Source organism: Drosophila busckii, chromosome 2L (assembly GCF_011750605.1).
Source record: "Drosophila busckii strain San Diego stock center, stock number 13000-0081.31 chromosome 2L, ASM1175060v1, whole genome shotgun sequence".
NCBI classification, from domain to species: Eukaryota; Metazoa; Arthropoda; class Insecta; order Diptera; family Drosophilidae; genus Drosophila; species Drosophila busckii.
In genome coordinates this window covers 15,749,310-15,767,050 of record NC_046604.1, presented here as the reverse complement: position 1 = coordinate 15,767,050, position 17,741 = coordinate 15,749,310, and the positions used below count along the sequence as shown (strand labels likewise).

At 36.3% G+C, this 17,741-nt stretch overlaps 1 protein-coding gene across 1 annotated transcript; it reads left to right on the top strand.

Annotated features, from left to right (window-relative positions):
- The first annotated feature begins 1,195 nt into the window (after positions 1 to 1,195).
- Positions 1,196 to 15,950, top strand: LOC108607436 (solute carrier family 66 member 2). Its single transcript, XM_017998267.2, has 6 exons — positions 1,196 to 1,398; positions 13,964 to 14,094; positions 14,158 to 14,265; positions 14,655 to 14,819; positions 14,887 to 15,041; positions 15,853 to 15,950. Exons 1-6 carry the CDS (start codon positions 1,196 to 1,198, stop codon positions 15,934 to 15,936), a joined length of 846 nt encoding a protein of 281 aa, XP_017853756.1. The 3' UTR covers positions 15,937 to 15,950.
- The last annotated feature ends 1,791 nt before the right edge of the window (positions 15,951 to 17,741 follow it).

The window sequence follows — 17,741 nt, the reverse complement described above, 5'->3', positions numbered from 1 at the left end:
TACAGCAACAATTATTATTGCAAAAACAATGGAATATTAAATTTATTATGTTGCACTTGTTTAAAAATTTGTTAAGCTGGTAATCTAGCGGTAAAGTAGCCAAAACGCTAACAAAAGGTGGCGGCTGGTCGATAAAGAAAAGAAAAAGTGAGTCGAACACGGATCTCTCGCTCTAACTGAGTACGAGCCTCGCGCTTGCTCTCTCTATTTGGTTCGCTTTTTTTTATTTATTTATTTTCTTTTTTTTAATTTTAATTTTGTTGTCAAAGCGAGCGGGTGTCGCGGACGTTTGCGCGGCGTTTTTGTTGAAAAAGCACGAACGTTGAATAATGCATAAAGCCGCAACAAATTAGTCGACTGCGTACGTGTAAAGCAAAAACAAATTACCAAAATAACAAAACACAAAAATTTAGCAACAACAACAAATTAGTGTGCGAGTGTTTGTGTGTGTGGAAATGGCAAGGGAGTGCTGTTGTTGTAGCTGTAGTGTGGGCTTTTGCTTGAAAAGTGTGCGCAGGAAAATTGCAAAGCGATCATAATTTGGAAAATTCAATACGAAACGCCGCGGCAATAAAACAAAAAGAAAAGAAAAAACCATACATATAGAAACAAGAAAGCAAAGGCAAAGGCAGTTTGTATTTGTATGCGTGTGTGTGTGCGCGTTTGTTTGTGTGTGTTTAATGTAACTAAAAAAAAAGGAAAAGAAAAACGCAAAGCGCAGCAAATTGTGAAAACAACGGTAAATCAACATCAACGCTTACTTCCTACTCTTTAAGCATTTTGCAAAAACGCATTTACACACACTTACCTGAGTAATAACAACAACAACAAAAACAACAACGACGAAGAAGACAACGACGACGACGACGACGACGCAGCAGCTGACTACGCCAGCCTCTTACACGTGCTCTCTTTCGTTCGCTCTCGTGCTCACACTCTCGCGCACGCTGCTTGGCCAATTAAAGCCTACGCCTACGCTAACGTCGCAGTCAGCGTTGACGTCGTCTTCTAACGTTTGCAGCATAATAATGCAAAGCACTCAAATCACAGCAACAACAACTTCCAGCCTCTGGCGCTTCAACTAGTCAAAAAAAAATAAAACCAGCGACGCGACCTCGCCAACAACAATAATAAAAAAAAAGAAAAAGCAACAACTAATAGCAACATATCCGTCATCTCAAGTACAATTTAAAATATGGATTGGATTATCAGCGATGAATTGGGCCTTACCGTTGGCCATGTTGTCGGCTGGGCAGCGGCCTCGGCCATGGTCATTGGCGGCGTTATACCCTATGTGCCGCAATATATAGAGATCAAGAAAACACAAGATGCCGATGGCTTCTCACTTTATGTCTGCCTAGCGCTGCTGGTGGCCAACTCGTTGAGAATACTCTTCTGGTAAGTTAAAGACGAGCTCAGATAGTTATGATGGCCAAACTTAATCTTAAGTGTAGTGTAAGCTTATCAGCTTTGCTGCTTATCAACGTGCACATCTTATCGCAACTATATACAGTCGACTTTTATGGCATACTATATACTCGCATGATCTCATAACATGTCTAGCCATGTCATGATTTCAAGTCGATTTCCAGTCCATATGGACGGACTAGTCTGCACTCTAAGGCCCTGAGAATCAGTTATTAAATTAAAAAAAATATATTTTATAATTTTTAGTCACTGTTGGAAATTTATAAACATTTTTAATTGCATACTTTCAATTATTAATTAAGCTAACTTGCAATTAAAATAAAATTGCCTAATGGCAAAATTAAAATCACATGCTAAGCGATAAGCGCGTATTATAAAAAATAATTATTTTTTATTATTTAACTGATGCTGTGTCTATTATCTCAACAGCGCATGCAATTTCTAGGGAATATTTATTTTAAACAAAGCAATTAACAATTACTCACGCTTTCTATTGAGCTAAATTCAAACTAAGCAACTGAAATTAAATGTTTAGAAATTCATTTAGCATATTGCATGACACATGGTATCAAAGTTAAAACACAACAAATTTTAATACAATTTACACAAGCGTGCAAATTAGTTATCAATAAATGCAGGACAGTCTATAATTTAATTTAATTTGCTTTTTAAGCTCTAGACAAGTTTTGTTTAAAACACTTTAATGAGCCATAAATAGTTAAAGCAAACACTTGGCTGTAAACAATTTGCTGAGCCTTTGAGCTCAAAGCCAAAAATTTAAAATTGTAGCATAAACAATAGTCGAAAATACTTATTATTATTTTTTTTATATGACCAAAGGCAATCAAGTGCAAGCACCAATGCGCTCAGGGCCGCCCACTGCTGCTTTAGCCTTTTGAAATTAAAAATTTATAATGCGCACACACACACACACACACGCAACTGCAGCTTATAATAATTATAAACAATTGGCTAGCAGAAAATATAGCAAACAGCAATAAAGCAACTGGTGGTCGTCGTCAATGTGTCTTCAGCTCTTGGCACAGTGGGCAAAGCAATCAATAATTTAATTGTTTGTAGGGCTTCTAACTGAGTCAGCTGTTTGGCTTGGAACGTATACTTTGAATATTTCTAGTAGGGGGCGTGTATTTAATTATGGCGTGACAGCTTTTGTTAGAGCTAAACACGCAATTAAAGTTAACCCCAGCACCCAACTAATGGCGCCAGCTATTTGTGATTGCGTTGGCAAACAAAGTTTAAATATAAACTAATTGTAGCAATAATTTGCATTTCCATTGAGTAGAGTATATATATATATATATAGTATGCCCGCATTTTGGGCAATGTGTATATATTTGTAAACAAAGCGCCGCACTAAATATAAATTAATGTTGTATACTATATAAATCACTCAAAAGAGCTAACACATACCATTGTAGTAATCTGAGCTGCGTTTGTGTTTGCGTTGCTGCCTCCCTCGTTGCCAGCTGAGCGCCGCTCTCACCTTAAAGCGCATTGCTGGGAGCGCAGCAGCAGCAGCAGCAGCAACTGACTGCGAGAGCAGCAACTGCGCTGCTGCTCTTTAAATAAACTACAAACTTAGTGGGGGAGGCGAGCTCAGTTGAGGCTGGGAGTTCAAACTGTTCGAAGGTCAGTTGAGCGAGGGTTGGTTCTTCGTCTATATTTGATGCTATTAATATGAACTTAACTTTGCATAGGCAGTTAATAAAATCAATGCAGCTGCTTTTATATACATTAAAGAATATTTAGTGAACTAAACGTTTGTTATAAATAATATAAAAGCGTTGATAAACATATTTTCAATTTATAAAAAGTGTATAACTAATTTAGGCAATCAACTTCCACTGCAATTGCTGTTAAATTTTTATGCTTTTATTTATAAAGAAGTCTAACTAATTTTCAAGTATGAGCTGCAACTGCATATGCTGATAAATATTTATAAATTTAATTATTTAAGTGCTCAAGAACCCGGAAGCTTACAAATTAATGTTCAAGCTTATCGGCACACTTCAGTCATAAAATTTTGTTAAAGTAAATGCTGCCTACATTGTTTGCCATAAAAGTTTAATACATGCACTTAAATTTGTAACAACTTTGTTATGCAAATTATTTAAATTTCTAACAATTTGTTTGGCATATCAATAGCAGCAGCTTTATCAATGCAAATTTTGTAGTACAAAAGGCTTAATTGCCTTTTATTATTGCAATAGCAACATTTGCAATTAAATTGTGCCCTGTGCCAATTGTACAATACACACTGACAAGTTAATTATCATGATTCCAGTCTAATCATTTTCGCATTGATATTGCCCCCAACCCCGCACTAAACACGGCCTACAAATTTAATTGCAATTGGTTAGCCCAAAGGGGCGGGCGGGGTTGGGTTGGCAATTTGCTTTGCACACAAACTGCAGCTCGTAAAAAATAATAACAAATTTTTACAGACTTTGCTTATTGTTGAACAACTGTCATTCATTTAAAACGTGTAAAATATTAATTACTCACATATGCGCGTACTGATTTTCCAAAACAAAGCTACATTATCTTTTACACATTGTTCCTATATAATGCATATATGCTTATATACATAAGTTATCAATTGTTTTCACACCCACACTGGGGCTACAGCTTAAACTGATTATTAAATAAGGCCAGACCAGACAGTCGAGCGAGTCAAGAGAGTCAAAGCTGCATGAGCTCATCATCGATTCATTCTTTATTAATCATTATTATTTATGCAGCAGCAACAACAACAATATAAAGTATTAATAAATAGACAAAGCTAGCTGCTGGCAATTGTTGATTGCTAAAAGCAAAATTTAATAATTAATCCAAAAATTGGCCAAATGTGAAAATTTTATTGCACAGCTGGTTTTTTAAATAATTGAATTTATACTACAGCGGAATGTATAACAATTATGTGCAGTTAAAGAAAATATATATATACAATATTACTCTAAAACAATTTTTATATCAAAAACAGTTTATGCATAGCAGTAAATCATTTTTAGTTAGACAAGCTTGCATGCTAAATAATTTAATAATATAATATAATCTCTAAATGAATTTGTATTTAAAAAAAATATTACTCTAAAACAATTTTTATATCAAAAACAGATTTTGCATTGCAATAAATCATTTTTAATTAGACAAGTTTGCATGCATAAATAATTTAATAATTTAATATAATCTCTTTACTGAATTTATATTATAAAAAAAATTCTAGCATAGCATAAATTATTTTTAATCTTTTGCGCTGTCAAACAAATATATAAAAAAATTATTTTAAGCTTTATAAATTATAAGCAAATTTTTAACTGTCAATGCTGCTTACTTTTTCTCAATATACGCTTAACTACTTTTATTTACTTTTATGTTTAGCAACCTATAAAAAATCCATACTAAGCATAGGCGTTTATTTTATGACTAAGTTCGCTGCTCTTGTAGCTTTGACAACTGACAGCAATTTGATTATTTGCCGACATTCAATAAAGGCGCGTCAGATTTCTAGTCAGCGGCGCAGAGCAAACAATTCTCACCTGCCACACCCCCTGGAGGCGCAAGCCGAGACTTTCGCACCACAAGAAGTGACTCAATTTTTTTTTTTTTGTTCGTGCGGTTCGTAGGCATTGTGGCATGACCAAGCAAGTGGCAAGTAGCACACAATGAATTTGATTGAAGCTTTATAAATATGAATTATAATACATTAATGCCAATGTATTGTGCGAATTTATTACTAAATAGTTTCATTAGCGTGGCTTCGGCTCTTGTTGCGCAAATGTTTACTCATATAATATAAAAAAAAAATTGTAACGTTCATTCAGTTGATGTGTAATTGTGTTAAAAATATAAAAACTTTAAGCACTTGTAAATGTTTTAAGTGCTGTTTGCCAAAAGTTACAATAAGCTGCTTAACTCAAAAGTTAAAGCCATGCCAAAGGGCAGCAGCGGGCTGAAGGGCAGTAAATAATTTGCCAACTTTTCAGTTTTGCAGCTATTTTGATGAGTAGCAAAGTTTAATGACCTCAGCGTATTGCATTACTTAAAGTTATTTATTGTTAAAAATATTTTTATTGTAGCAACAATTATATAAATGCTAAAAACTGAGAAGCTTAATTATAAAAAATAAATGGCCTAGGATACATTTTTTAATTTAAAGCAGCTGCGAAAAATTTTATTATTAATATCATATATTAATATTTATTAAATGCAATTTTTAAGCTTAAATCTCAGTAATTAAATTATTTATTTCTTCATAGATTTATTGCTGCGCAAAAACTTAAAGTTTATGCATAAAATTATTATTATTCTTACATATGAGTTTTTGATATTTAACAAGCCTAAATTTTTGCTGCTTTAAGTGCGAAAACTAGTTAGTCATAAAATTAAAAACCCGCTTGTATATTTTTGAATGCTAAAAAGTAAAAGTATAATGCCAATCGAAAGCAACTATAAATAATTTAAATAACTTAGCTGTAAATCATTTAAACCTGCTTAGCTGCACTTTGATATTCAAAGCGTCACAATTTAATAACAAAAAAAAAAAAAGGTTGCAACTTTTTCAGCTAAGAAACAAAAAAAGAATCAAGAACCCAACGTTGATGTCATTAACTGAGCCAACCGGTTAGAAATTTTTCGTTAAATTCTAATTTGCATGCAAAAAGGCAAAGTCAACAAAAAAAAAAAAACTTTAATGTGTGCGCACATTTTTTTTTTGTTTTTTGGCTGCTCCAAAAATTTGTTATTGTTGCTTGGGAAAGTGTGGCAAGGGAGGCGTGGCATGCCGCTTTTGACCTTGGCGCAACGTTTTTGTGTATTTAAGCCACAACTTGTGCGTTTCACACATATTAAAAGTAAATTTATTTTTTAAGTAGGTCAAAAAGAAAAAAATATAATTATTAATATTATGCAAATGTCAATTATAATGGCTATTAAATATTAATTTGCTGCCATTCACGTTGTTTTTTATAACCAGCGATAAGATTTGGCAAGTCTGCAAGCGATAATTGAAAACGTGCCATAAATACCTGAAAAATAAAAAAAATCAAATGTCAGCATTAACATGAAAATATATTTTAAATTACTCACTGGCAAAGTAAATTGTTTGCTATTTATAAACAGCAAATTATCTTTAGACGTGTTAAGCTGCTAATGTTATATATATATTGATATATTGACAAATATTTGGCTTTAGTTTGACACTTGAATGCCTTATTTAGCAGCTATACAGCAGTTCTACTTTTTTTTTTTTGATAATATTCAACGCAAATAAATTATTAGCTTGGGGTTTTCAGTTATCTGTTTAGTGTGTGCGATAAGAATTATTATTTTCTAAGTAACAAAAGCGACTTATGTTTGTTGTTATTATTGCTCTATGCAAACATTATAAACATGAATGAGTAGCTTATCAACAAGACAGCAGATTGTGTTGGAAATTCTGCCCCCAGAGAATAGACAAAAGACATATTTGAAATGCTTTGAGTACATGGAAAGATTATGGAACAAGCAAGAAAAATGCACAGAATACAAAATAAAAAATAAGGAATAACAATTTGAATGCACTTTTTAATTAAATATATTTGTAATTAGCAGCTTATCCAAATTTCAGCATTGTAAAAAAAATATATTTATTTTCAACTGATTTTTTAATTTAAAAAAATTAAATTAACGAGTTTTCAATACTAAGAATTAAGTTCATCTAATATAAAGCATTTTTAAATTTATATATATTTTTTAAAACATTTTTTACCTACAAAAATTAGCTTAATGAAAGCGCCAAGCAAAAGCTTGATGAATTTAATAAGTAATAAAATCAATGAGCAGCAAATTGAATGTAAAAAAGTTCAATCTAAACTAAAATACTAAATATAAATTCAATGAAATTCTTTGCTTTTAAATCAAATGCACACAGTTAAGCTCTAATTTCAATTGGAATCTAAAGAATTTATTCGGATTAATAACAACTGTTGGGCTAATTGCAAATTAATTAAAACTGAATGCTATATACAAAGAGCAAATTAGAAGCGTTAATTAAATGTACAAACGCTAGAGCGAGAGCACTTAACTTGATTAACTTTTAAACTTACAGCTAATCTATTTAATTGAAAACTAAGCAGCGGCAGAACTCTAAACTAAGCAGCTATATTAACTAAATGCCCATTGAGCTGCTTTTAAGACGGCGCTGTCTTGTCTTCTCTTGATAGCTCAGCTGGGTGTGCCCCAAAGCCTTGCCTCAACTCAAAAGGTCAGCTTGGTGGCGCTATCGCTATCGCGCACTTAGCCCACGAAATGTTTTGCGTAATTAAAAAGCAAAAGTCAGTGGCTGCCAAAATGACACACGTCATGCTTTCGTGCTTTGAGACAATCCCTGTTGGCACAACTGAGCAGCTAAATCAGTAAAGCAATTTGGGTTTCTATTTGTGCCACGTGCTCAGTTGCAAGACGCTGCCTGGGCTCTAATTGAATTTTAATGCTGCAAGCTTAAAGGTCTTCTTCACTGGCTTAAAGCGACTCAAACTGATTTTGTGTCTGTTTGGCATTTAATTTGCTTGCGCCAGCACAAAAACAAACTAATCGAACTGTCTAAACAAGGGCAAGCGTAGAAAAACCAACAACAGCAGTGCACATAGCAAAGCTATCGCTGATTTTCCACAACATTTTTTGCCGCCTTTCGCTATGCTGTGTTCTTGTTACTTGTATATATACTATATAGCATATAGCTGATATGACTGTGTGGCAAACTCAACTCAACACACAGCTTCTTGTCTATCAGACAATCGACAAACATCGCTTGACAGCAGTTGTGACGCACATAAAAGAGCAAAGATCTCGCATTAAATAGTAAAGTTAATCAGTAAAAAAAATGTTGCCATGCAACAAAAAATTGTTATAATGAGTGCAAACTATGTTAGTGCTATTACGAAAGTTCAAAAGGCTATCGATATTATCGATAACACAGCGTTTGTTAACTCAGCGCATATTCACATAAAATAGTAAAGTTAACCATTAAACAAAAAATGATCAATAATGAGTATTATATTATTTTTGTTGTTGCTATTACGAAAGTTCAAAAACTTATCGATAGCTAAGCTCAATTTCACAGCATACACTTTTTTATAGCTAGTTTTTAGCTTATTTATATGCACAGCATATATTTCCTAACTTTTGTTAACTTTTTTCTATAATCAATTTAAAAGTTTTCTTACACTTGTCTCAGCCAACTAATTTCTATCCTTACTTCAACTTGCTTCTTTTTTGTTTTCTTTACTTATCTATCTGAAAATGATTGCACTATATTTAACGCCTCTAGTTTATATGCAAATCAACGCATTACATTTGTATTATTTTTGCTGTGCACAGCATCCCAGCGGCAACAATTGTGTGGCATTGTGGTTCGCCCTTTTGTTTGGCTTGTCGCAACTTTTGCCTTTACCACTGCTGGTGAGCCCCGTAAATTGAAGTGGGTTTGGCCGTAACCGGCTCCTGCTCCTCTTGCTCTTGCTCTTGTTGTTGTCAGCGCTGTTGTTGCTAAGCCCAGGGCAGAGGCGCCGCTTGTTTGTCTTGCTCTTGTGCCTGAGTGAAGTGAGTGGCGAGTGAAGAGTGAGAAAAGCTTAGCACCATGTGTGGTTAACTGTTGGTTGACATGTGAGGAAATTAATTTTCATTGAGCAAATAACGCAGGCATAAAGCAATTTTGGAAAATTTCTTTTTATGATTGAAATTTAAAATGCATGTGTGCAGCAGTTGTATATGACAGCATTATAATCTTATTGTATAACAGTTTCAGAGCGGAAATTGCTACGTTGAGTTTAAATAATGCGTTTTTTAGTAGCAAAGTAATATATATAATATAGTAAAATAGTTTTTATAAGTTATACAAGACGTATAACAGTATGTATAACAGTTTTATGGTTTAATGTTTAGATAATGTGCGAAAAGAGTTTTAAACAGTAAAACAGTTTATAAAATACGTATAACAGTTTGTATACAGCTTGTATAACAGTTTTCTTGTAACTTTTAACAACCTAACAGCTAATTTGTACAAACAAAACTTCAATATTATTCTGCATTTAATATTGTATATCAGTTTGTATAACAGACTTTAATTGGCTTATAAGCGCATACTGTATGGCTATGAAATACGTATAACAGATTTCTTTTGACTTTTGTCAGCTTAACAGCTAATTTGGCCAACAACCAAAACGTATATATTATTTGTCTGTATAACAGCCTGCACGTTAATCAGTGTCGTCTGTTCTTTCTCGCAAGGACATTTGAACAATTTATGTGAGAAACGTTCATAATACATTGAGAACGACCCAGTTTGCCACATTCATTGGCCCCTCCATCAAAGGCACCAAATTGTGCTAAGCTATAATATATACTATATATAGCCAGGGATAATAACTAGCATGGTCGGCACATCATCAACGCTGCGCTGTATTTACACAAATCTCAACACACACACGGATACAAAGACAAACACTAAATAAGCGCATTCATGCGATATATGAAATACTTATGCATATGCCTAAACTTAAGTGTCGTTTTGGAGGATTTACTGTAGTGTGTGTGTATGTATAACAGTTCGTTAGCAGCGCACTTCACACGGTCGGTCGGTCGAACGACCGGCGCGCCATTCAATAAGTGTAGCCTACTTTCAGGCAAACAAAATTTACACTCAACCTTGAGCAAATTTTATGAGCAAACAAAAACACACACAAAGCTTAATTATATATGAACGCACAATTGTTGTTCAGTAAACACACGAATTGGTAACGACTTCATTAGAGCGAGACACACACACAGCGACACTAATTTTATCAATAAACAGTTCATGGGGTGACATTATGTTTGCCAACCACAAGTCATTTAGTTAAATTGTAGCTACAAATTGGCATTAAAAAAAAAAACGAAAAACGAATGCTGCCTTGTCAGGAGGAGCAGCACGTCAGACGTCAGGCGTCAGCGGCATGCATAAATGAAATTGTTTACATTATTCTGAGGCAAGCGAGCAGCACATTCCATTTGCAGTTGAGCCATTCAACCAAATATGGTTGGCAGCAGTGGGTGGTGGACCAGGCGGGCAGGCGGTTGCCCGAGCGTTTGCATTTTTATCGATTTTCTTTTTATGACTTTCATACATATATTTTTTTTTTTTTCACATTGAAGCGTGCCAAATGGACTGCCTTAAACAAGAGCATTCCATGTATGCAGAGGCGGCATGTGTGAAAGTGTATTTCATACAATTTAGAAGCCAAGCGAAACAATTTGTGCTTGCTTGGAGCGAATATAAAAGCTACTTGTTGGCTAGCTGCTAAAATTAAGTGCTTATAGTTTATTAATGAGCATTTTATGACAGTATGACAGTTTGCTGATGCTTAAATGCTTGGTTATAACATTAAAATAACACTAAAATACGATTATAGTTTCTAATTTAAGGTTTTATGACAGTTGTATAGCAGTATCAGAGTTTGTGGATGCTAAAACGCTTGTTTATAAGAATAAAATACTTTTTAGATGTAGTATATCAGTTGTATAATAGTTTTTTGATGATTAAACGCTTGCTTATAATATTAAAATATCTTTGTAGCCATAATATAACAGTTTTATTATAAATACTATGCTTAATATATTTTAATTACCAAAATTATTTTTATATGGAAACCGCAAATCACAATAAATTGAATTGAATTGACTTCGCTTACCGCAAAAATGATTTATCAACTATTATACTGTTATACGCTGCATTAACCCTCGCATTAAATCAAATGACTCAGTTGCATTATTTCAGTTTTAATCAAATTAAATGCTTTCGACTTCCACTCACATACAACTGTATGTATGAACTCTCATATAGAACTTTGCTCGTATAACAACTGCAAATTGTAGGGCTGTTGACATTTGAGAGTAAACGCTTCAACGATAACTTGAATGCAGCTGCACAAACACGCAGACACATGAGTGCGCAGAGGGGAATTCCATTTGATAGTTGTAGTTGTAGTAGTAGTCGTAGTTGTAGAGCACTTATAAAGGTCAAAGAAAAGCTGTTCAACAAATTATTAAGTGGGGAAAAGCAAACGGAACTACATGATGATGACAAAATTTAGCATAAAAAGTTGTAATCAAATTAAGGAACATAAAGTCAACGAAAGAGTGAAAGCGGAAGAGCAAGAGAATGAAATTGTTTGCTAAAGCAAAAATTGATTAAAGTAAAAAGTTTTAATCAAATTAAGCAGCATAAAGTAAATTAAAGAGTAAATTAAAGTGCAAGAGAATTAAATTGCTTGCTATAATGCAATTTAATCAAGGCAAAAAACTGTTATACATATACATAAACATATTGTAGGCAACTGTTATACAGCATGCAAAGTGCGACATAAAACTGCTCTACGTTTTTTTTTATTATGCTAAAATGTAATATTTAATACAAAATTGATTGGTTTGTAGATAACTGTCATACAGCAAAACAAACTGTTATACGTAAGACCCAAAAAATAATTTATATTATAACTAGCCAACTTTTTTATAAAGAATTTTAATATTCTGCAAAGTGCTACAGCAAACTGTTATACGCTTGCTTTATAATGCTTAAATGTTATACATATTTAATGCAAAAATTGCCAATTTGCAGCACACATTTTAGCCCAAACTTACGCCCACAACTGTTATACAGAATCAGCAAAAAATTTATGTACTAGCAAATTTAGCATATTGCCCCATTAACTTTTCATAAGCAGCAACAAGAGCAGCCACAACAGCAGCAGCAGCAAGAGTAATAAAAAAAAAATACTATTTGGCGCTCTTGGGCATTTGTGCATGTCATTTCGGGTCGCTGCTTGTGTTGCCAATTTTAGCGAGTGCTGCGCGTGTGTGTGGGCGCTGGCTCGGTGGGTGGGTGAGAACTGGGAAACAAAACTGGCATTAAATGGCCGCGCTTGTTATTCAATTTGGGCAGCAAACGACATGCGAATTGTTGGGAAAGCAAAAAGCAAAACTGTAGGACAACAAAAAGTTGTTATCGTTGTCTACTTGCGGGCGAATGAGATAAGGTTCAAAACCAACAACTGTAACTGTAACGTCAACTTATCGAACAAAACCGTTCATTTGGCCTGCGCTTAATAGCGCTCGACCAAACGACACAAAACAAATCTACAAACTAATGCGTTTTTAGCCCTGTACTAGGCTTTTACTACTTTTTGTTGTTGTTGGTTCTGGTGCCTTGCCAAATGTTCAACACGTTCCAGTTGCTTATTTGCCTGCCACACAGTTGTGTGTTGTGTGGCAGCCACTTGGCTGTCTGTCAGTTTTTATGACAAGCCCAACGCTTGACACTGCCTCGAAAGCAGCTCGACGCTCTAGACTCTACAGCAGCGTTAAAAATACATTTGTTACAAGTATATGCGCCTTGGTGTGCTTTGTATTTTGCCTTTAAAGTCGCCACCCAATCGATATTATATTGCCAACGTTAACTACATGAATCATAATTTACACAGCCAGCATGTTTCGGCTGCCGGAACAGCCAGAGCAGGGCAAACATGAAATCAAAATAATTCATCATTATTTGTATGGCAGCCAATTAACAAAAGGTCGCAAAAATAATTTACTATGTCACTATAAGAATGAATACTGTAACTTTATTACATGCGCTACATTTTATTTTGAACTTTAAGCTATATCATATATCCTATATGCTTTAGTAAGTCAGTTCAGTGGATAAATAATGAGCTATAAATTATCATTTTATTAGCTTATTCAAAGTCAATTAAGCTCATGTCTGCTAGCCAATTACAATTAAAATGTCATTAGTTAAACAGCATAAATAGATTTTGTGCAGCAAGTGATGGCATATTAGTGTTATACAACAGTATAACAGTTAATTTACTAAGTTTAAGATTGCATAAAATGACTGTATAAGAGTTTTGCATGTTGATAAAATGCTGTGTAGCACATGATAGTACAAAAATACTGTATAACAGTTCTTATTCTTACTTATATGCTATTTTCAAATCATATAACTTGACTATATAATAGTTTTGTGTATTGATAATCAGTATAACAGCTAAACTGATACATATTGTTGTATAACTTATATTTTTGTTATAGTATAACAGCTTATTTATTAAGTTAAGGTCACATAATTTGACTGTATAACAGTTTAACATATTGATATAATTCTGTGCAGCTAAAGACATCATAATAATATTGTATAACAGCTTTTATTCTTACTTAAAACAGTATAACAGCTAATTTACTTTATTAAAATCATACAGTTTAAACTTTATAACATTTTTTACCTTAATATAAATCTGTTAATACTATATAACAGTCTATATAACAGTTTTTATTGTCATTTAAAATAGTAAGATAGCTAATTTGCTATTTAAAAGCCACATAATTTGAGTCTATAACAGTTTTTTATATCGATAAGCTAGTTTGCTAAGCTCTATTTACACATTTCAATTGTATAACACTTTTGCTTATTGAACTAATTGTTTGTTTTTCTATTTGACAGGTTCTTCAGCCGCTATGAGCTTCCATTGCTGGTGCAGAGTGTGGTCATGAATATCACCATGTTCCTCATGATCCATCTCTGCGTGAAGGTGAAGCGCATGAGTTCGAATACACGCGAGCATACGCTGCGAGGTGAGTACGCCGCACATATCATATCAATAGTTAATTTGCATTAACTTTTTTCGTTTGTTGTAGGCGATGAGCTGCACTTGCCCAAAGTGTTGACGGACACGGATACGGTGGGCTCGGTGTCCACCACCGCTGGCGTTATCAAGCGTGCACGTTCCAGACATTATTTGAATGGTAAAAACAAACGCGTGACTCGCCATATATAGAGTTTGACATTGACCAGTTTGACGTTTTGATGGCAATTTCCGCAAAAAAGAGAAAAGGAAAAACATATTTAGTTTGCTTGAAGGCCACGCCTTTGCCTTTGAGTTGCTCCTTCGGCCACTTTGGTCGCTGCTCTTATCTTTACGCGCCATTTGCCATTTGGCATTTGCAGTGAGCTCAGCGGCTTTATCAATTGACTCACGCTAGGCAATTCAATAATAAAACTGGGTTAACAGCGTGGGCGGAAATGTAGCCTCGTAAATAGATCAATGTGCAGTAAGCTAATTATAGCGCACACGCCCTAAACTGTTTAAATTATTGCCTTAAACGCAGTTACTAACGCTCTCTCTCCTTGGCAGATTTGGATTTCAAATACTTTTGGAATTGGACAGACTTTCAGTCGTATCTGGATATGATGCTTATCGTCTGGGCCGTGGGCGCTGCTATTACATATCTTATGCTCTCAGTGCATTGGTTCATGGAGGCCATGGGCTTTGTGGCGCTCTTCACAGAGGCCATGTTGGGTGAGCGCAACGCTGCAATTCACTGCCTTAAGTATTTAAATAAATATATGTGTTTTTCCATTTGCAGGTGCGCCACAGTTTTTGCGCAATTTTAAGAATAAATCAACATATGGTATGAGCATACACATGGTGATCATGTGGACGCTCGGTGATATGTTCAAGACTGGTTACTTTATAGCTAGACAAGCGCCATCGCAGTTCTGGATATGCGGCACGCTGCAGGTGCGTTAACAACTGTTATACGGCATTATAGGCAAAGTGTTATAAGGCTTATTGTATTGTAAACAAAAAAAAATGTTTGATGCTAAGCTCTTATAGTGCTTAAGTTGTCTATTGCTTGTCTCTATTTTGTCATAAATTAATACTAGACTAAAAGTTAGGCGTTTAAATAAACTGTTATACAGTAAATTGTCATACTCATATAGTAAGTTATGTGACTTAGGACTTAACTTATATCACTAGCTTACAAATATTTATATTTTCTGCATCGCAGCTTTTTATATTTTTTTCTAGACGCTAGAAGTCTAAGCAATATTTAAAAAATATGTTTTTGATTTATTTTAAGATTAAATTTGATGCTTAGAATTATTTATAAGATTCCTCAGCTCTTTTGAGCATTAATCGAAAATGCTATAAACTAATAATATATAATTTCAAACACACTCTAACATGAGAATGAATTAAATTAATATTTTAGTAGCACGCCAAAATATATATTAACATATAATACTGTTAAGCTAATCAATTTGCATTTGTGCTTACAAATATTTATTTTCTACTGCCTCAGAGCTCCTTTAAACTTAGTTGTTATAGATATTTGCACTCTTAGCTCAAAAATAATATTTAAAAAAATGTATTCTGCCTAGTTTTGAAGATATAATTATTTTATAGAATTTTTTATAACATGTCTTCGCTTATTTGAATTTTATTTTTGATTTAAGCATAGGTAAATGTATACGAATAAATATTTAAAGAGCTCTAGTGTTATTATATAAAACTTTTAAACTAATCAATTTGCATTTTGCTATTTTAGGTCAGCCTGGACATTGCCATATTGCTGCAGGTGTGGATCTATCGCAACAATACAAAGCCACGCGATATGCGACGCGGCGATTAGCAGTTTGCCCCCGAAGAACAACAACAACAGCAGCAGCAACAACAACAAGAACAACAGCAACAACACGATTTGCACATATCTCATTCCGAAGAGCGACAATTGTCGACGCTCAGCAGCAGCGGCGACGATCATTTGCTAACAGCGCGTGCCGACGACGACGATCACATCTCCAAACTGGATCTGGCGCAATGTCATGATAATCGCGCCTTTCAGTATCACAACAACAACAGCAAGCTAATGAACAGCAGCAGGCCCAAGGCGACAGCTGCTGTGGCAGTTGCACTCGATGCACTGGAGGTGGTCATAGTGCACAAGCCGCTGAGCTGTCGAGCAAGCAGCGCACTGGCTGTTGGCAGCAGCAGCAGCAGCAACCATTGCTGTTGCCAGCGACGCAAGCGACACAATGCAACGCAAACGCCACAGTCGGCAGCGCAGCGCTGTTGTTGCTGTCCATCTAATCATCGGCATTGTCATCATCATCAACATCGTCATCACCATTGTCATTATCAGCAGCGCAACAGCAGACGTCAGCAGCGACGCCAGCAACAGCAGCAGCAAAAGCAGCTGCTGCTCTGCGCACACAAGTCTTCCCTGGAGGAGTCCAGCGAGGAGCATGCGGCAGCCATAGCCATTGAAATTGATGCAGCTACCATAACGGAGCACAACAGCAGCACCGCTACCAGCAACTTTCCCTACAAAGTGGCCAGCGAAGGCGGCGGTGCGCCCATGAAATTGACGCCGCTTGCCAAGCAGCAGCGTCGGCAGCAGCGACGCGCCTCGCTGAACTCCAATACCACCATAGAAACGGACGAGCTGTCGCATGACGATGATGAGGATGTGCAGCTGGGCGCCGCCAACTGCACAACGGCGCGCAATGAATGTGTGCGCATTAAACGCAAAAGATTTGCGCCCGAAGCGTTGCATGATTACTGCAGCAGCTGCTCCAGTTGCAGCTGCGGCGGCGGCGGCGGCAGCGGGCAGGCGCATTCCAGCGGCAGCGGCAGCAACAGCTGCAGCCACAGCAGCAGCAGCCTGGCAGCTGAGTATGAGGATGAGGGCGAGGATTGCCAGCACTGCCAGCATGAGCAGAGCAGCTTGAAGAGCTACGACAGCTGCTGCTGCAGCGATGATGCCGATGAAGAAGACACCACTGGACAACGTGAATCCTTTTGCACTGCCGTCGATCATACCATTGTGAGTGGCACGCCAACGCCCGAGCTGGAGCACAGCAGCACGCTGACGCCGCTGAGCAGTCAGCAGGAGCAGACAATGCGCGATAGCGATGCCACCAGCGAGCTGGAAGCCAGTTCGCTTAGTCAATCCGCCGAGTACTATTCGCTTAGCTCGAATATTGCAGCGCCGCCAGCTGCGGCTGTGGAGGCGCCCGCCGTTAGCTGGCGCAAGCAATTATGACGAAGCGTTTCGCTGGTCGCTTGGCCAGCCATCGATGTCAATGCGCTGCTGCAGCAGACGATACGCAAGAGCGCAGTGCTGCAGGAGACGCCAGTGAAGCGGCGCAAATTACGTCCCAGCAGCGGCAGCAGTCATGTTGCTGCTGCGCGCGATGATAGCTCCAGTGCCACGTTGACACCCAAGCGGCCGCCAGCGCCGCCGCCGCCGCTGCCACCGCCCAGGCCCTTGACCATAACCACACACAATGGCAAATATAGCTGTGATCCACTGCAGCGTCGTTCCACAGAGATTATACTTTAAAACCAGAAACACACGCTACTCAACACTGGCTGTGCTTATTCACCACACACACACACACTTTCTTACTCACCACACAGACATCCCACACTCTT